Here is a 21,000-nt window from a genome sequence, read left to right on the forward strand (position 1 = left end):
CCTTGCAAATAATGAAAATTTAAAAAATGGAAACCGAAGTGCTACTCTCAGAAATGCTTGTGGCTGCCACCCAACCTGTGCAAGACCAAGGGCCATGACTACAGCTGGTTAAAATTGGTCAGGAAGATCTCAGAACCAAATGCTATTAGCACATACACCAAGTGGTGAAGTGCCTCCTTTCCTAGATGTCACTGTCTCCTGGTTGGCATTACAGAAATAAGACTCAATTAAACCACTTTATCTATAGTACGATATAACAGTATAGTACAGGACTTTTAAATGTATTATGCACATGTTCTGAATGAACTTAAAAAAAATGCCTTTTACAGATATGAGTTAAAGGAATTAAGAGATAAAAGCAGGTTGGTTCCTGGTTTTTTGTTGTTTTTTTTTTTTTTAAATTAGTACTGAAGGAAAATTCTCTTTCCATTCATTTATTTGTAGGTAGCATTCAAATTAAAAGCATTTGTATTTGCATCAGTAAAACAAATTAAGGACATCCTAACAAATATTAAAACTGAGTTAATGCAGAGGCATAGCACAATATCCTTAACATTTCAGAAGCTGGAAATGCTTTTGAGAATGCATGGCAAGACTCAGGAATGGTTTGGAAACAAAATAATTAGGGCTCTTTTAAATAGCTAGCATAGCTCACAGACAAAGTATAGGGAATGTTAATATTTTTTATTTAATATATTAAATATTAGTGCATTTTTATATAAAATATTAATATATTTTAATTAACATATTTTAGATATACATTGTTTCAAATTACTGGTTACTTCTGTATGCAGACAGTTTTATATTAAGATTAGTAACAGTATTTATTGTCTATTGAAGAATAACACATATCAGTTAGGATCAGAATTTTTTACCTGATGATAAGCTCTTTTAACTCTGCCCCATCCTCAAACTCTTCACCAACAAAAAAAATGCCCCAAACCTCTTTGGTTTCCACATTGCTTGGCAAATGGGGAAAAAGAGTCACTATTAATTTCCTTCCACTTGGTATTGGAATAATTACACCTATGAGATATGATGGGCAATTGGATAGCTAAGCTTTGATGTAATTTACTCCTCCAACTCTTACTTCTCCCCAGAATATGTACAATCTGGGTATGGATTCTCACTCTGTTCATTTTTTACAAATAATTGTTCTCTTTTATTGACTTGAATAATCATATAAAAATTGATCACATGAAAGCTAAATAGTGATTTCTAGATTTGGGTCTTTTTTGGGGTTTTTTACTATTAAGCATTTTGGTGTTATTTCTTAATGTACTTTACAAACCAGGTGAGAAATTCTGTCCTTTTGTTCAGACAAAATAGCAAAAATGGCTTAGGAAGTCTACTGGAATGTGATGCATCTTATTTAATTTTTTATTTGTATTATGTTGGATGATTGGCTCCACAGATGAATTGTGCAAGATGTCTGATTCCCACATAGTATTCTGTGTTGTTCTTTCTATTCAGACAAATAGTGCACAAACTAAAACGCTGTGTGTGAACAACAATATATTCAATATACATCCACAGTAATTCCTGACAGTTTTCCGACTCTGTACTGCAGATAACCAAGCAAGGAGTTACAAAAGTGGCTTAGCATAGCTTGCAAGCCCTGTGCTGTTGATGGGAGCTACTAGAGCAAAACGCTAATGCTTCAGCTCTTCAACTCTTCCCTTACCTTGGGTGTCCCGAGTTTAAGGCGACATAGGCATGCGCTCATGCACAGAGACCATGACTATTGAAATGGAGCAAGTAGGATTCCCATAATCAAATTGAGAAACAAAATTAAACTGGAAGTGTATTTTTTCTCACCAGTGATAATTCAAGGAGGGTCACGGTAGTGGTATGTGTTTATGGATATTTTCTAAATCCAAGTTACATGGAAATTGCTTCTGTGGCTAAAATGTTAAACTGGAATTTCAGTTGAATCTTAAATATTTCTAATTTTATTTGATTTCTTTCTTATTTTTTTAGATGCATGTATGAATTTTATTCAGCCTTTCATGTTCTGAGACTACTTCTATGTGTTTTATTTAGCCAGTGAAATTCTAATTTCTCTTCAGCAGGATCTAGGGGGGTGTTTATGACTAAGCAGGACTGACATTCTGAGCAAGATTACCAGTGAAAGTAAAAAAATAGAGTAAAAATTAGGATATTTGGATACAGGTTTGGAAAATATTTGGAAAACATTAACAGGAAAGCTTGATAGCTAATAAAAAAAAATCAGCTTAAAGTAATTGAGTTGATTCTTATTTGCCTGTGCCAACTTTGTTGTTTTGTATGTGCAAGTGTTTCCCCCTGACAGTGATACTCTCTTCTTAGCAGCTGTATGAAAGGCCAAGCAGAAATTGCATAAGTACAATCTTTGGAAATACTGAAATCAGATAGACCCAAACCTGCAAAGATAAACTAAACACACTGGAGAAATCAGTTTTGTTACTCTTTTTTGGTCACAATATTCTTGCAGGGTGGTAGTTATAATAGCCATATATATAATTCTTTTTTATAAGTTGAAATCCTTCTAAATAATATGATAAAACCCTTAAAATAAAGACAGTTTTTTTTTGTGAAAGCTGAGTTGTAACATTTCTTTCAGGCATTCATATCTCTCAGGAACAGACAACATACCCTGAACACATTTGCTGCTTTGCCATTTAAGATAAATGAATTAGTAAACACATTTTCTAAGTGAGTCAGGAGCAAATTTTATCCATTGGAACAACACTCTATAAATTCGTAGATGCATTATAGATGAATGCCTTTGATCCCTAAGCCTAAGCATCCAGGCAAAAGATAGTCAAGATGTGCAACAGCTGTGATTTACTTTGAGCCAACAAATCTCATTATCTTTGTGTTACCAAATGTTAAATCATTGGCTTGAGGCCTGTTTCAAATAGCATTCACAGCTTAATAATGAGAAAAGGAAAAAGATGGTCCTTATTTTGAAGAATTATATATTATATTTTGTGACAGAGACATAACTTCAGCATTTTGGACAACGGTTGAAATTACAAGAAACCAAAGCACAAAAAAGGAAGATGTGCAATAGAATGAGATGTGGAAATCTAAAATTTAAAAACATCTAGTCTGTAACACAGATTACCAATACACTGTTCTTAAGCAAGAAAGATATGGTATAGTTTTCATAATCACAACACTTAACAGAGATCAGTTGTTTTGCAGTGAGACCCACTTGTATGACTAGATAATGAAGCTGACAATAACAGGAATGGAATGAGGGATGAGGGAAGTTTTAAAATATGCTGGTAAAAAAATAGAATAAATGGGAGACTGCTAAAATTGTGTTTTATCTTTGAAAAGGGGAGTATGTTTCTTCCACATTGTAAAGTCATTAATTCAGAGAAGAAAATGTGAATATGAGAAAGAATTTGCACTGAGATTTAGATTCATGTGTCATATGTTGATGGAATGAAATTACAGTGTTTTTGAAATGCTCATGATGCAGTAGCCTGGAGACTGAAGTACCCGAGGCATCCACAATGTAGATTTAGTACAAGCACTTGAAATAACCTTTTGAAATAACCTTTTTTTGTTTGTTTGTTTTTAGACAGCAGTCTTCGTATATGGAGATAATTGTTTTAAGGTGTAAGATGGACTGCATGGTCAGTGTATGACAAGCTAACAGTTTTTAGCTTTTCTCCAGAAACTGTCTTCATAGGTTTCTAAGCACTCATACATACTGGTGAGAATAATGCAGACATGAACTTGAGTATCTGTAAGCTAGCAAAGGGTACTGCTATGAAACTTTTGAAAAGTCTGTTTTTAAGATAAAATGAAGCCTCCCTATTTTTCTGGTTACGTAGTCAATCATACTAAATAAAAGATGGTTTGCCTGTAGCTATGGTAGTAGTTGTAGGACTTCTCCACGAGCAGCGTTTTATTCTTCCTTGGTTTAGTATTTCTTTGAGAGAAGGCTTGTGAGAGACACTGGCCATGAAAAAGGACAGGAAATCCCAAACCAGTATAAAAATCTCTTCTATGCTGTGTTTGACTGAGTGACCATAAATAATTGTTTTAAGTGATACTAACTTCTGTTGGGCTTTAATACTTGCTAACGAGATGCCACAGTGCTCTACAGTTGAAGTGCAACACTGTTGAATGTATTTCTCATAAGGTATTAAAGTTGTAGAAAGCACATTATTCTTACAGTTTTTTGTTCCTTTTTTTTTAATGAATTTCAGAATGATTGCTTTGAGCAGCTTCACTCTGTAAACACCTTTTACATCTCTCCTTAGAGACAGCAGAATTTTGTGGAACACTTCCTTGTCTGAAAGTGCCTCAGGTTAATAATTCCATCTTTGATTACTAATTTTCACCAAATTAATATGAGGTGATTTTTGCAGTGACTTTGTCTGGTATGTCCTAATGACAGAGTAAATTTTTTTTTATTTGGCATTTTTAATTTTAATGAATATTTCCAATGATAATTAACTATCCTCCATGGACAAAATCCTCTGATCTAAATTGTGGATCTCAGCAGAGAAGAGATCAGATTCTCTGTAGTATTGATTAAAAGAGAATTTTGGCCTAAATGTTTGTAAAATTGATGCATATGAACTTTAATTTCCTATCAATACAAATTTAAATTTATATAAATAATGTTTTTTTAAAAAATACTCCTAGTAATGATTCCTAAATTTGTGTGAATATGAATCAATATTTAGAATTGATACATACCTCCACATAAAGCACCTTAACTTCTCTAAAAGAGTAGGACTATCTTACAGCTATTCAATGGCAGAGTTTGTCTTATGTAACACGCTGTGCTGGCTTATGAGGAAAAATCATCAGGCCCAGTACCCCATCTCCCAGGTGCTTTGGGAAGGCATGAACAGAGTAACAGCTACTGAGACTTCCCCAGAGCTGCCTCCTGGTTTCAATGAGTTTGGGACTATTTTTTAAATTTCTTTTTGCTTAGAACAACTCTTTTGGAGGAAAGAGGATTTTTGGCAAATTCTAATTAAAAAAAAAAGACTTTAAATGAAACTCAAATAAATGAGACCTCTTGTACAGAAGAAAGATGAAAATTTATTCTATTTCAGCTAAGAGGCATTTAAAGGTAAGTCTTGTTCACTGAGTACTGTCTCCTGTAAGGTTAAGTCTGGTCTACATTTTTAGATGCTGTATTTCGTTATGTATTTTCCCCTTATTGCTTGTAACTTAACAGAAATAAGATGTGTGTGACTATGGTGCTAATTTGGGAACAGGGAAATACAGGAGCAACTCACAATTTGGGTACTTTAGCCTGGGTCCTCAATGGATGGTAGGTGTGTGATTATTATTTTTTGAAATCAGACAGGCAGCTCCATATGATAAGGATATGGGTCTTACACACTGTTGAACTGCTCCTATTCTCAGAATGGAATGCTTCTGTATATGCTTTGCTGTACAAGGGCTGAAATATTATTTCAGGTAAACTGTGCAATACACATATATGACCCTTAGTTCTGTTGGATATACTAACTGAGGTCCAGACTGCTGCTTGAACCAGCTTGAAAACAATGGGTATGATATGTAGTAAGTTGGCTTTAGACGTGGGCCCTGCTGGACCTACAGTAACTTAGTGGAAATCAGTTCAAGTAAAGACATCAAATTATAGAATCATAGAACAGTTAGGGTTGGAAAGGACCTTAAGATCATTTAGTTCCAACCCCCCCGCCATGGCAGGGACACCTCACACTAAACCATATCACCCAAGGCTCTGTCCAGCCTGGCCTTGAACACTGCCAGGGATGGAGCATTCACAACCTCCCTGGGCAACCCATTCCAGCGCCTCACCACCCTAACAGTAAAGAATTTCTTCCTTATATCCAATCTAAACCTCTGCTGTTTAAGTTTCAACCTGTTACCCCTTGTCTTGTCACTACAGTCCCTAATGAATAGTCCTTCCCAGCATCCCTGTAGGCCCCCTTCAGATACTGGAAGGCTGCTATGAGGTCTCCATGCAGCCTTCTCTTCTCCAGGCTGAACAGCCCCAACTTTCTCAGCCTGTCTTCATATGGAGGTGCTCCAGTCCCCTGATCATCCCTGTGGCCCTCCTCTGGACTTGTTCTAACAGTACCATGCCCTTTTTATGTTGAGGACACCAGAACTGAACCCAGTACTCCAAGTGGGATCGCACAAGAGCAGAGTAGAGGTGCAGGATCACCTCCTTTGACCTGCTGGTCACGCTCCTTTTGATGCAGCCCAGGATACAGTTGGCTTTCTGGGCTGTAAGTGCACACTGCTGGCTCATGTTCATTTTCTCATTGACTAACACCCCTGAGTCCTTCTTCACAGGGCTGCACTGAATTTCCTTTTTGCCCAACCTGTAGCTGTGCCTGGGATTGCTCCGACCCAGGTGTAGGGCCTTGCAGTTGTCATGATTAAACTTCATGAGGTTGGCATCAGCCCACCTCACAAGCGTGTCAAGGTCCCTCTGAATGGCATTCCTTCCCTCCAGTGTATAAACGGAACCCCAGAGCTTGGTGTCATCGACAAACTTGCTGAGGGCACACTCAATTCCATTGTCCATGTCAGCGACAAAAATATTAAACAAGACCGGTCCCAACACTGATCCCTGAGGAACACCAGAAGCGCGGAGACCAGAGCCGGTCAAGGCAGTTCTTGCACAGGCAGGCGAGCGGGATGTTGAGCACTCACCATATAACCAGGGCCTGGTCTGGGAGTTCTGCCTTGGCTGCCCCAGTGGTGGCCAGCATCAGCACCCAGACAGAGCTGGTAAGAGGGGAGGCTGCGGTGAAGAGCTCAGGGTGTAGAGAGTGCCTGCACTGGTCTTGTGAGGGAAAGGTGCAGAATGGGCAGGGCTGCGCTCCCTGCTCCCTGATGGAGGTCCTCCTGCAGCAGGTGGCTGAGCTATGGGATGCTGTCAGTAAGCTGCAAGATGTCAGGGAAGCTGAGAGGAAGCAGGACTGCTTGCTCCAGGACCAAACAGCACAGGGGCCTCAAGCTTCCCCTCTAACTCATGGAGGAAAGAAGGAGGCTGTTAACCCGGGAAGCTGGGAATTAGTAACAAAAAAAAACAGCCAAAGGAGGAAGAGAGCAATTAAAAGCAAGGGGCTTCCTCCTAAACCTGCTGTACCCACCCAGAACCGCTTTGCTGTCCTGCAGGGGGCTGATGAGGAAATGCACTTGCATCAGAAACAGTAGGCTGGTGCACTGGTACAGAAGATCTCTACTGGAGCCGCCAGGAAAAAGCGGCGGGTTGTAGTAGTAGGGGACTCTGCCTTGAAAGGGACAGAAACGCTCATCTATTGGCCTGACCCAGTCGCAAGGGAGGTGTGTTGCCTACCTGGGGCACGGATCAGGGATGTTGCGGAGAGGCTGCCTGCTCTAGTAAGTCCCATGGGCTATTACCCACTTCTAGTGATACATGTGGGTGCTAGGGTGTCCTGGGTTCAGCGGTAGCAGTCATTTTTTCTCCTTCTTGGTAGCTGGTGCAGTGCTGTGTTTTGACTTTCGGGCTGAGAACAGTTGCTGATAGCAAGTATGTTTTGACTTACTGCTGAAATGTTTGGCTTGTCCAAGGCCTTTTCTGAGCTCATGCTCTGCCAGGGAAGGAGGGAGGCCGGGAGGAAGGAGAGACAGGACACCTGACCCAGGCTAGCCAAAGAGGTATTCCATACCATAGCATGTCAGGCCCAGGGTGTAACCGGGAGAAACCCGGAAGGGCTGGAACTCTGGGGGGATGGAGGAGGTATCAATCGGTGCTTGGTCGGGCAGGGTGGTGTGAATTATGGGTCAGTGGCTGGTGAGGTGTTGTATTCCCTTCACTTGTTATTTGCTTTATCATTATTATTTGTAGTAGTAGTAGCAGTAATTATTGTGTTGTACCTTAGCTATTAAACTGTTCTTATCTCAACTCGTGGGGGCTATCTTTGGATATCCACTCTTTGGATTCTCCTTCCTAGCTCTCCGGGAGTCTGGGGAGCAAGGGGAGGAGGGGGGGGGGGGGAGTGAGTGCACGAGCTGTGCAGTTTGGCTTTAAACCACGACATAGGGATATAGATAGTAGTAGCCTGAGGAATATAAAGAAGGACTACAGAGCACTGAGAGAGGTGGTCAAGGGTTCTGGAGCTCTGATAGTCTTTTTGACAATTCTCCAAGACACAGGGGAGGACCTTCCAAAGGTTAGGAGGATTGGACAGGTTAATAAATGGTTAAAAGGGTGGTGTCATAGTCAAGGGTTTGGGTGTCTTGGACATGGGGCCCACATTTGTAGGCCAGGCCTACTGGGAGCTGGTGGAACTGCTCTGAGTGGCTTTGCTGGGAGGCTTGCCAGACTTGTCAAGGATGCTTTAAACTCGTTGTGTTGGGGGAGGGGAGCATCATTCCATCCCAACACACCCAGTCAGTTGCCAGCACCTATAATAAAAGCTTGGAGCAATGTAGTAGTATTCTAGCCGCTCCAGCCACTGAGCTGGCTTCATTTGGAGCTTGGATCAGATGCCTCTATACAAATGCCCATAGCATAGGGAATAAACAAGAGGAATTAGAGATGTGGGCACATCTACGGGGCTATGATATAATAAGCATCACAGAAACATGGTGGGATGGCTCCTTTGACTGGAGTGTTGGAATGGAAGATTATAGGCTTTTTAGAAAAGACAGGCCCAGTAGGATGGGAGGGGGAGTTGCCCTTTATGTTAGGGATAGGCTGGAGAGTATGGAACTCTGTCTGGGGACAGGTGATCAGTTAACAGAAAGTTTGTGGGTCAGGGTTAAGGGGAAATCGGTGATGGGACACATTACTGTAGGGATATGTTACAGACCGCCTGATCAAGAGGAACCTGTGGATGAAGAACTCTACAGACAAATAGGAAAAGCCTCATGCTCACAGGCCCTTGTTCTCATGGGGGACTTCAACCACCCTGACATCTGTTGGGGCAACGGTACGGCCCGGCACAAGCAATCCAGGAGGTTTCTCGATTGTGTGGAAGACAACTTCCTTCTGCAAGCAATAGAGGAGCCAACAAGGAGAGGTGACCTGCTTGACCTCGTGCTCACCAACAGGGAAGAGCTTATTGGAAATGTGACTCTCCAGGAAAGTCTTGGATGCAGTGATCACGAGATGGTTGAATTCGAGGTCCTCAGGACAGTGAGAAGAGCGTGCAGTAAGCTCACTGCCCTGGACTTCAAGAGAGCAGACTTTGGGCTCTTCAGGAACCTGCTTAGCAAGGTTCCATGGGATATAGCCCTAGAGGGCAAGGGGGCCCAAGACTCTTGGTTAACATTCAAGAATCACCTGCTACAAGCTCAGGAGTGTTACATCCCGACTAGAAGGAAGTGCAGCAGGAGGGCCAGGAGACATCCTTGGATGGATAAGGAGCTGCTGAGAAAAATTCACAGGAAAAAAGAGGCTTATAAAAGGTCGAAGCAAGGACAGGTGGCCTGGGATGAATACAGGGATGTTGTCAGTGAAGTTAGGGACCAAGCTAGGAAAGCGAAGGCCCAATTGGAGCTAAACTTGGCAAGGGATGTTAAAGATAACAGGAAAGAATCATATAGGTATGTAGTGGCTAAAAAACAAACTAGGGACAATGTAGGCCCCCTCTGTAAGCTTTCGGGAGAACTGGCTACACAGGACTTGGAGAAGGCTGAGGTTCTGAATAGCTTCTTTGCCTTGGTCTTCACTGGCAAAGGCTCTGACCGCAGCACCCGAGTCTTGGAAGGTGGACGCAGGGACTGTGAAAACCTAGACCTTGGGCCCACTGTACGAGAGCATCTTGTTCGAGACCATCTTAAGAACCTGAATGTACACAAGTCCATGGGACCTGATGAAATCCATCCGCAGGTCCTGAAGGAGCTGGCGAGTGAAGTTGCAAAGCCACTGGCCATCATATTTGAAAAATCATGGCAGTCTTTCCCTTTATGCAGCATGTCCTTGTCCCTATAGCCATAGGAAATGAAGAGCTGACAACAGAAGGTCACACTAATTCATTGTTCAATACCCATTTAAGATGCAGACTTCCTAGTTTAGAATATATATCCTTCATGGGCTCACACCCAACAGCAGTATGTATGTCAGGTTGCTGTGTGTCTGTAATTCTAATACCATATAATTATTTAAATCATTGTGGTCAGTGCTGTGTTTTCAATAACAATTTATGTGTAAATCTACTGAGCTGTAACAGTATTGTTCAGAGCACATTTAAACTTTACATTCAAAATGCTATTTTAGAAGAAATGGCCTTATTTTCATAAGATGTATGCATACAAATTTTCTGCTGACTTCATTCGGAAAAGCTGGTGGCTGTAAAGCTTTCAAGCCATCTTCACTATCTGCTGAAGTGACTGATAGAATATTTATCTTCTAACTAGTTGTTATAGATTGGAGAGGATTTTACTGATGTGCAATTTATGCCTTATTGACAGAGAGAGAAATCTTCCTAATCTTACTTTTCAAATGAGGTGATCATCCACTGTGGAGCAGTGTGCCTGAAACACAACGAGCTGCAAGTGACAGATTATTTTTTCAAAGGTTGAAAATGCAAGATTCACTGCTAAGAAAACCTCTGACCAAAATTATCTACTACTCTTACTAAATTTTTATTTTGTAAAATGTCTCATAATTTAACCCCGCAGTTTGCTTATTCTGCTTAACGAAAGCAGACTCTTGAATTAACATAATAGTCTTTACCCTTATTTTATTATTTCAAAAGGATTTTGTTTACTAAAATCAGGTAGCAGCACAAGTATTTTTATATGAGTTTGAAAAAGACAAGGTTCTGCTAATAGAAGGAAATGCAACCTAATCCTTTGTGCTAATTGAGTGGGGAAGGTGTTGATGTCTTTCAGCAAGATTTTAGATGTTTGTTACTGAGAAGAATTTCATGCAATTTCCAGAGTACTCCTCTATAGTTTCACTGCAAATACTACTCCTCAGTGATATCTATTCTTGCCTGCTATTCCACCAGTAAAATCTCTTCTTTTTTTGGTTGTTTTTTTTTTGTTTTTTTGTTTGTTTGTTTGTTTTTGTTTTGTGTTTTTTGGGTTGGTTTCTTTTTGGGGGGATGGGGAGCACAGAGGAGAGTGGGGAAACAAAACACCCAGATGGGGTAAATAAACAGCCATGCAATAAATCGTTTTGTACTTTTTCAACCATGGTTAATGATTAAATTTTGACCCGTTAGACCTAACTGGTTTCAGCTAGCCAGCTGGAAGGATAACTAATATTAAAAGCCTGTAGACTACTAGCTATATCTAATTGTTATGCCTTAGTAGATGCTGCTTGTGGGAAATGCGTCAATTGTTAATACATCTAATTTCTGTCGAGGTTTGACTCATTAAATTGATGTTATCAGTGCTTTCCTGTAACCTTTTAAAGAGAATTTCGTTTTTTCCTATGATAATGTTAAGTGAGCACCCATGAAACTGTTTGCATGACTTGAAGGTTAGTAGTAATAAAAAGAAGTCTTTTTGAAGTGTTGTTATACAGTGAGAATCAAGAAGCTGCAAAATTTGAGTGTAAATGGTTGACTGTGAACCGGTAACCTGATAGCTAAGCCCTAAGTTATTAGAAAGTTAAGTATCTCCTTTCTTTTACAAATGAGGCCTTTCCACTGACCTGCCTCCACAGGTAAATTGGCAGTCTGGATATTTCCTCCAGCCATCTAACCATTCATTGAATGGGTGCTCTTAGAATAAGGTCGAGAATGTTTGGCTTATTGTTCTTAAATGGTACAGTTTGAAATGTTGTGCTGAATCTCCGGTTTCATTTAAAGTGACCTATTCTGTCCTTCTATTCCCTTCTACAGTATTATTCAAACAGTATATTTTATTTAATTCTGCCTATAACCCGAAATTAGTATTCATGAAAAGAAAGCAGCAGTTTTGCGTGAGGCTGGGGAAATCATGTTGCAGTGATTAATTAATTGCCTGTGGTAAGTATTTCCAAATTTATTGTGTTAAAAATTTTAACAGATGCATCATGTAAAAAAATATCAAGGAATCTTTACTTGGTAGACTGTAAACTGAAGCTTAAAATGCTAATCAAGTAAGTTCTGAGACATTAGTTGCTTGTACACCATGTATTTTTAAATAAATTTAAGAATTTCTTTTCCTTCTGAATAGCAATATTACACAGGAAATTGCAAGCTGAACCTACAAAGAATACAAATTAGCAGGAGATAAGAAGATTGCCAGACTTCTGAATAGCCTTCATAGTCAGCAGAAAGGTACCCTGAAAAGCATTTTACAGCTTTGCATAATCCATTCTAGGACAGCCTAAAAATTCTACCAGAGCTCTGGGTGGATTAGCGGTTGGCTCAGAGTAGCCAGAATGTGTTTTAATTGAATTGGCATATATTCCTTATGTATATAAAGACTATATATACTTTACTGTTCCCTTATTCCTGTATTTCCTTCTCTTATTCCTATACATCCTATACTTTCCCCTTATTCCAAATGAATTAGAAATTATTTATGGTAATCATAAGATAATAAAGCTTATATTAAATATGAAATAATTTCTGAAGTTGAAGCCTCTGCAGAACAATCAATGGAGTATTTGTGTGCAGGTCAAACACAAGGGATACTTTTTTGATATTTAAAACAGAGCTTGGAGCTGGGCAGCCACAAGAACAAGCCGTAAGATCTCACTGCTTAATTTTGGAGGCTCATCTTACCCTATATTCTGCTTCCGTCCCTCCCTCAGTTTAAGATACCTATAATATATAATATAATTCACCTGTTTTTTTTCTGTATAGCAGGCACAACACTGCAGAATTGACACTAGTCCTAAAATCTTTACTGGAGTAATTATATAGATATGGCACTAAAGGTTTAGTATTCCTCTTTGAACTGTGGAATTAAACACTAAAGAATGCTTAAGCCACATCAACAATAAACAATAATTAAATATTTGAATATGCATTTTTATTACTTCATCTGTAAATACAAAAGCTACATTCAGTTGGGATATACATTCAATTATACCATTTCTGCAGTGGCATAGGATTTTACTCATCTTTAGCATATCTTTGTCTCTGTTCTAGTTTCTGATAGTGGGTTATAATTAGAAAGCATTTTTACAATGCCATTTAAAAGGTAAGTATTGCATTTTAAAGGCTTCTTAGATTAAACCAAACAAAGCAAATATTACAAACTATGAAAAGAAATGCAAAAACACAGTTCAGAATGTACAATCTTTTAAAAATATGAAACGTAGTTTATGGCATCTCAGAAACCTCTTGGTACCCTCTGGTGAAGAGTACGAAAGGAAGGTTGTCTGACGTGTAGGAAAGTAATTCTAAAGATTTCACTTTCACGTAAGGTAATGAAACATTTCAGGCAAGCCTGAAGGCCATACATGCTATATGTGCTATGATCTAGCCTGATGGTAAATAGCGTTACAATGCTGATGTTCCTCTTACATCTGTAGATGACTTACAAAGGGTAGAAAGTTTTTGGGTTTTTTGTTTGGATTTTTTTTTTTTACTGGATACTTGGGAGAATAGGAATTATTGAACAATTTCAGGGAAGTGAAAATTGCATGGGAATTTTGCCAAAACAGCCTCCCCTTCAGATCACTAGGCATGTTAAATGAAAACTGTCAAGAGCTTGTTTTGCTCCCACTAGACTGCAGTTGAGCTTATGTATCAAGTACATATGTAAAGCAGTTCTTTAAACACAGTCTGGAAAATTATTCTGGGTATTTCACTTTCTCACCATGTTTACAATTGTGTCCCATTTCCCATTGTTAATGCTAGTTTAATTGGTCTCTCTCCATGGGAAGAAAGCAGTGAAGATACCTTTCTAAACAGGTGAAAAGTTGTAGAAGTGTTAAGTTCCATAAACCCTCACTGCAGCTGTCTGGGATTAGATGCAAGGAACTCAGGAGAAAGCTAATGACTATAACAAGCACTGATTAGAATAAATTTCAGCTGTAAGCCAGTAGTCCTGTTACTAGGAGCAGAAGAGATTGGTTCACCTATGCATACTCCTTTTTACTGCCACAGAAATGCAGCATGTGTTTTCTGGAGATTGATTTCCTTTTCCTCTCAAAATTAAGCTGAGGCAGGGAAGTTTAAGAAAACTAAAGCAAAACCATTATTGAAAGGAAAATAATTTGAGAAACCTGTGTAACTTGGGCCCTTAATCACTGTTCTTAACAGTAGTGGAGCTTCAGTGGTACACCGTACAACACAATGAGCATCTGCTAGCCTCAGCAAGATAAAGTTAGCAAGATAAAGTTAGTAAATCCTGAGGAGAGGAAAGAAGGATACAGCACTGACCCCATGTTCTCAGGAATGTTTATTCTTCCCCCAGCCAGAAGCTGAAAAATGCACTTGAAGTGATACAGCATTTTGGCCCAACTCTCCACTATCGAGGAGGGAGCTGAGGTATCAGAAATAGGAGGGAGTCTTAGACCAAGCACAGGAAATGACCTGTTGACTCAGTTGAAGCCCTTACTCATAAAGTGCTCCTGGATCCAGCAAGTCATTACTCTTATCTTCAGAGGATATTGGAGTAGTGTTAGTTAGAAGTATATTCTCCAATTTCAAGAGCTTTCTCAGTAACTGATATGTAAATATTAGCTATGAAACCTTCTAATACCGTGGATACCCTGAGAAAATTAGGAAATCCTTGCAGTAGGTGTCTTGGAAGGCTTCTGCACAGTAGACTGAGTAGCAGAATGTGTGGTAAACATTTGTAACTATTGCATATGTCAAAAAACATCCAGGTTTTGTTTTTGTTCTTCTAAAGCCCACGTGCATTGGATGCAGTTGTCATCCACATAGATAAACTAACGCCTCTGTACGTGAAAAGACAGAAGAGTTTGGACCTCTGGCCATCAGGTACTAGCACCTTGCTGTGTGACAGGAGACAACTTAGAAAAACCTAGACAGAGAAATATTTTGAAACAAGCTAGGCTACCTTGGCTGTTCTAATATCTGAATTAAAATGCAGCTCTTTGCAGCTCCATCAAAAGCAGTTCTCAGACTTCTGTTTGAAAACTGTTTAGTAATTCAGATGTGTCAGTACAGTTGTAGAAGTTCCATTTCACAGCTGAAGCGATATAATCAGTGCACATTGTCTGCAGTTCAGGCTGAGGATAATAAATTCTGCCTTTTTATTTTAATGGGATTTATTTTAATTCATTTCCTAAGAAGTAGTGCCAGACTAAGATGGCAAAGGTAAGGAGGCCAGCTAGAATTGTAATTGTTGTGCAGAGATTGCTTTGCAGCTTCAGTTTCCACAGCATTGAGGTCAACGTTGCCTCTTACTGAAAAGTCAGGCTTATTTTACCTCCACTGGGAACATGTGCCTCATTTCAGCATGCAGGGGTAAAGTGCTGGTTCAGTCAGGGCCTCAAACTGAATTAACTGAAAACCAGTTTCTTAGTCCTTCTAAATATGTCAGTGCTAGACATACTTGAGAGGAATTTCTCTATTTCATACCACCTATGCCCTAAAAAGTTTCCAGTCTGCCACTGTTTATTGAAGTTCTTCCTTTACACTCCCCTCCTGCAGTACAAATGCTACACTTGCACATGGCACTGATGGGGAAGAACCATAGCTGCTGCCATTAGTGCTGCCCCACTGAGAACCATTACTCCAGAGCCTCTGATCTGGCAGTTTCCCCGCAGCTGCTGTGGTTGCCACACATCAGCCATCCATCCCTCCCTTTCTAGGCTCATGTCTTGTCTCACCACTGCCCTTTGGCTCTCACAGGACACACAAATGGCTTCCTGTGACATGCAGTGCTGCTATGCAATATCTGGCATGGGGTGGAATTTTTTTGCAGGTAAGTAACATCTATGAATAGTCAACTACTAGAATGTCTAAAAGGGGATCACTGCAGTGATACTGCTTAAGGCAGTTTCAGGGCCTGGATACTAAATGAAGATTCATAGATGTGGGTGGAAAAACTCCATCACACTGTCTGGTTAAAAAAAGGGTTCTCTCGTCTCCATATGCTTTAGGAAAAGGTGAGTCATGAGTTTCAAATCGTGCTTGTTACATGCTTTGCGCTTATCTTCAGCTACACTGTAGTGACTTGTGTGTGGGGTTTACTGCACTGTAGATAGACTGCAAGTATTACTTAATACGGAGAACAATTCCAATGAGCAGTGGACAGGGGCCACTGCAGATGAGAACAGTTCTTGAGACACTAATTTGTTTCGTTCTCAACAAGAGATAACTTTAAGACAAATGAGGTGTCTGTAATTCTTTCTTGCATTGCCATTCAAAAATACACTTTTCATAGCATTTTGACTTGTTTCAGTTGTAGGCTTTTTTGTATAGTGTGCTCACCTGTTCCTGATCTGGTCATATGAGCAATTTAGGTGCTCTTGGGCAGTTTTTTTTGCAGCCTGTGCAGAACACCACAGTCTTGTGACTAGATTGCTACTTTAATCCAGTTTAAAATAAGTTTTGTTTTTACTGCAATCTCAGTGTAGAAGCATCTATAGTTTGCAGTAAGTAAACCTAACTAAATCAGAGCAACACTAGTTGACTTGGTGCTCTGAGATTCTTAGAATCGGCTCCAAAGCAAGAGCTGATACCTAGTATGTTAATGGATCGCAGTGGGTGTACAGATCATATTGAGAAAGTCTTACAAGTCTGCTAGTTTTTCTATTAGTGAGAAGGTGCAAGTAATCACTGGGAAGGCTTTGCCTTCTCCAATTTTCCAGTTTAAAACTTCACTTTGAGTATACTGTTTACTTCAAAGCTTTCTGTCAAGACTAATTCTGCTATGTATCAATAACTAAAAAGAGCTTCACATACTGTATTCCTTCCACATCTTCTGTGACTAACATACATCTCTGCTTTGTATCTCAGACTCTAGAAACGGTGTTTCAGAGAGAGCGTAGATTTGCCACATGGTGCCATTGCTATAATCCATAGTAAAAACAGATTCCTGGATTTATCACAAACTGAAGGTTTGGGGTTTTCCTTGTGACATCAGAAGTTCTGCAGGGTTATCTATGAGGTTTTATGTTAGTAACAGGATATTTTTGTTAAATTCAGGTGCCTAGGAAATTGATTACTATAGAGCTCCTCTAATTCTCTAGCTCCATGATAGATAGCTTTATTGCTCCAAGTGTGCACCCAAGACTTGGGAAACTGGTTATGTCAAAATTATCATTGGTTGGCTGACATGCCTTTGTTATATGCATACAGTAAAACAGAGTTGTAGGGTGCATTTCGGAAGCCTATGTCTGAGCTCAGTTTACCCCAATTAAATAAATGCATAGGTCAAGCTTACCAGAAGAATACAGCAATGAAATACAGGGAAACATGCATACTGAAAGTACATTGTTCCTCCTATCCAAATCACACACAGCAGATCACAGTTTTCAGGCTTGTCTAGAATTAGACATTTTCTTTGACTGTTTTTGATACAGTTCATATACTCTCTGCTTACTTATTTAGAATCCAGTATTTAAACAAAAATACATGGTTTTATGTGGCACAAGTATTTAGTGGGAACAATTACTGAGCTTTTATTGTGTCTTTTTGTCCTGGCATATAGAATAGATTGAAAAACAGTCTTGCAGAGGTATCTACATAGATTGGAGCATGGGTCTATGAATAATGGGATGAAATATAACAAGTCAAAATGCCAGATTCTGCACCTGGGATGGAATAACACTGGACAAAAGTGTAAACTGAAGAGGAGTGACTGGAAAGCAGACCTGCAAAAAGGAATCTGGGAGTGCTGCTAAACTTCAGGCTCAGCGTAAGGGGGGTGCCTGGGCAGCCCTGAGAGCAAACCGCATCCTGGAGTACATCAAACACAGCATGACCAGCCAAACAGGGCAGTTACACTGCTGTATTCAGCCTTGGTGCAGCCTCACCTGGAGCACTTAAGCTGTGGGCTCCACAATTTAAGAGGTTTGTGAATGTCCTGTGTCCAGAGGAGGGCAGCCAAGCTGGTGAACAGACTGGAAGGAATGTCCAGTGAGGATCAGCTAAGGACTTTGGGCTGAGAGGCAACCTCGTTGCTCTCTACAGCTGCCTGAAGAGGAGAGGTACTGAGCTCTTCTTGGTATTCAGTGATAGGACATGTGGGAATGGTTCAAAGCTCTACCAGGGGTGGTATAGACTGGACATTAGGAAGCATTTATTTACTAAGAGGGTGTCAAACACTGGAACAGGCTTCCTAGAATGTGGATGATGCCCCAAGACTGTCAGTGTTTAAGAGGCATTTGGACAAGGCCCTTAATATGTTTTAACTTGGTCAGCCATGAGCTGGTCGGGCTGTTGGACTACATGACCATTGTAGATCCTTTCCAACTGAAATATAGTCTGTTCTATTCTAAACCCAGTATTTGGATTTACAATGGGATGTGCTTAATGGCATACTGCTGGTAAGAACTAAAAAATGAGTAAGTGATTTAAAACAAACAAAAAAACCCCAAATAACAACACCCCTCCCCCCAACATTAACAATAGTGCATTATCCTTTAGTGTCCTGTGTGACTGCCAAGTTAACAGAATTATTTTCCTTTAGTTTCAACAGGGACAGGTCAGATTTTCAATATACATTAAAGAAATGCCCAAGCTGAAAATTGAAAAGCTCCTTTATACTGCATAGCGATCAAAGCATGACCCCATAATGGCAAGAAGAAGAAATTGAAAACTAATTTTAAAATGCAGCAGTAATTCTCCATCAAATTGACAGAAGGGAGCCTACAATAGGATACATTTGTGCTAAATATAGAACTGTCTCTTTATCTGTTCCTTTCAGAGTGCTAGCTGTTACTTTGAATTCATGGTTCCTTAACAAGAGCATTTTAAAAGTCTCTGTCTGGATCTGGTTTAAATTTCTACAAACACATCCTTTTTACCAAATAAATCTGACTGTGTTTTTCCATCTTCCCTACAGTAATTGCTTAGAAATGATTGTCATATAAGGACTTGGCTATGGCAAACAGGAAGCATCAAAGCACTACTGCCAGCATGCTGGATCACAGAACAAGAGCTTGCCCTACTTCATCTCACAACAGGGAACCTGAAAATGAAGAAAGTGACCTTCCTATTGAAGATTATGCAGCAAAAAAGGCAGAACTAGCAACTGTCAGAGCAGATAGTCCTCCACCTGTAGAACATGAGTGCAATGATCATAGCGCAGATGGTGATTCCAGCTCTGACTATGTGAATAACACTTCTGAGGAGGAGGACTATGATGAAGGCTTGCCAGAAGAAGAGGAGGGGATCACATACTACATTAGATACTGTCCAGAGGATGACAGCTACCTAGAAGGAATGGATTGCAATGGGGAAGAGTATGTTCCCCATGAGGAACACCATGATGAAACAGATGGATGTCAGGAAGCTGTAGAAGAATGGGCTGAAGGTAAAAGTCAGCACCAAGATGAAAATGAGGTGACGGACAGGCAAGAGTGGCAAGAGGGTCAAGATAATGGCATTCAGACATTGGAAGATGAAACATCATCGTTGGAGATTCAAGATCAAGAAGAAAACATACAGTACTGTCAAAGTGAAGGTGGCTATCAGGACTATTACCCAGCAGAGACTAATGGAAACTCACAGGGAATATCACCATACCATTCTAGAAAAGAGGATGCAGAGCTGGAAGAGCAGGAAGAGGACATTGACCAGATTGTAGCAGAAATCAAAATGAGTATGAGCATGAGCAGTATTAACAGTACAACAGAAATGAGTCCAGAGCACACTGGGACTGAAAACATGGCACATGACTATAAAGAGAATTGTTCAAAGGGAGAAGCTGTTCACAGTGCTAATAGGCATGAGGGGAGGCCAAAATCATTGAATATCCCATCTGCTTCTAAGCACAGTGGAGAGCCTCGAGGCTTTAAAGCAAAGTCAAGAACCCCGGAGGACAGGCAGAACTGGCCACAAGAGCAGGTATGAGGTTCTCTGTTTAAGCAGACTGTCAGAGCCATTATGCAAATATTGTTAGTTATTCTAAACAGAATTAAGTAGCAATATTTTTACTTTTTTTACTCTGTATTGCAGTCACAGCTACATGATCACATGTTCAGTAAAAGGTGCTTAATGTAGTCAGTTTAGGTGGAGAACTGGAAAAAAGGTTTTGCACAGAGAACAGTCAATTCCAAGTAAAACAAGATATTCCAGATGCAAGGGCAAAACTAGTTTACTTATGTTCTTATTCTGTAGTGACACACTAGATAAACTTAAAACTGAGGTCAGCATTGAAATAGTCAAGGGTAGGTTTTTTTTCTCATTAAAGGTTCCTGTTCCATTTACCTTAGTGGATTTTAATTTCTTTTTGTTTTCAGTAGAACATATGTCAAGGCTAGATACTGCATAAGGTAAAAACAACTGCAACAAGTGCCTGCATATTGCTGTGGTTTTGTACTGTCTGGTCATATCTTGACCTTGGCAAGAAGGAAGAAATACTTATTAAATTTGAGAGGTGTAAGTTTCCTGTTTCAGCTTTATCAAATCTATAAATATTGTGATTTTTATAGTTAAGTGCCGCACTGTTAAACAGTTTAATCTAAACAATTCCATTAAGAACAGACATTAAAACATGTCAGTTCTTCTGAAAAAAACAGTGAAAGGAAATCAAATGTTGAAGTATATGCTGTTGAAACAACCAGACCTTTATTGTAAATGTGAACAACAACAAAAAATATTATCTTAAGGGGATATGTTCAGATTTCTCATATCTACAGCCAGTTCTTAGTATTAATTTCTATATTTTCAGAAGTACAATTAGAACCAGGTTGTATAGCTTAAAATATTCAGTGCATTACTGCCAGCTTGGAAGGTCTAGTTTGTGGGGGTAAGCTTGATGATCTTGAATGGCTTGAATAGTTGGTATGTATAGGCTAGGAACAGAGAAATGTAGTTAGCATGGTTTATACTAATGATGGTCTTTCTGGCACAGTACACCAGCAGCTGCCATTGGGAATATTGGTGCTTTTAAGTTTTGAAAGTATTTGCAGAACAAAAGAGAGGAGGAGCTCTCGAATGAGAAAGTGAATTCTTCTATATGCTTCATTAAGAAATTGCT

General features: G+C 39.7%; 1 protein-coding gene across 4 annotated transcripts in view; it reads left to right on the forward strand.

Annotated features, from left to right (window-relative positions):
- APBA2 (amyloid beta precursor protein binding family A member 2) overlaps positions 1 to 21,000 on the forward strand; it is a 93,176-nt gene that overhangs the window by 31,918 nt on the left and 40,258 nt on the right. For 2 of the 4 annotated variants that reach the window (XM_031045980.2, XM_031045981.1), the window contains exons 2-3: positions 12,100 to 12,203; positions 18,862 to 19,865. In XM_031045980.2, coding sequence (XP_030901840.1) covers positions 18,900 to 19,865 — 966 coding nt within the window. In that variant the 5' untranslated portion in view covers positions 12,100 to 12,203; positions 18,862 to 18,899. Of the gene's footprint in view, positions 1 to 12,099; positions 12,204 to 18,861; positions 19,866 to 21,000 lie in introns of those variants that run through there. The other 2 variants (XM_005145676.4, XR_004549958.1) reach the window with 2 other exon arrangements.

Source organism: Melopsittacus undulatus, chromosome 9 (genome assembly GCF_012275295.1).
Source record: "Melopsittacus undulatus isolate bMelUnd1 chromosome 9, bMelUnd1.mat.Z, whole genome shotgun sequence".
NCBI classification, from domain to species: Eukaryota; Metazoa; Chordata; class Aves; order Psittaciformes; family Psittaculidae; genus Melopsittacus; species Melopsittacus undulatus.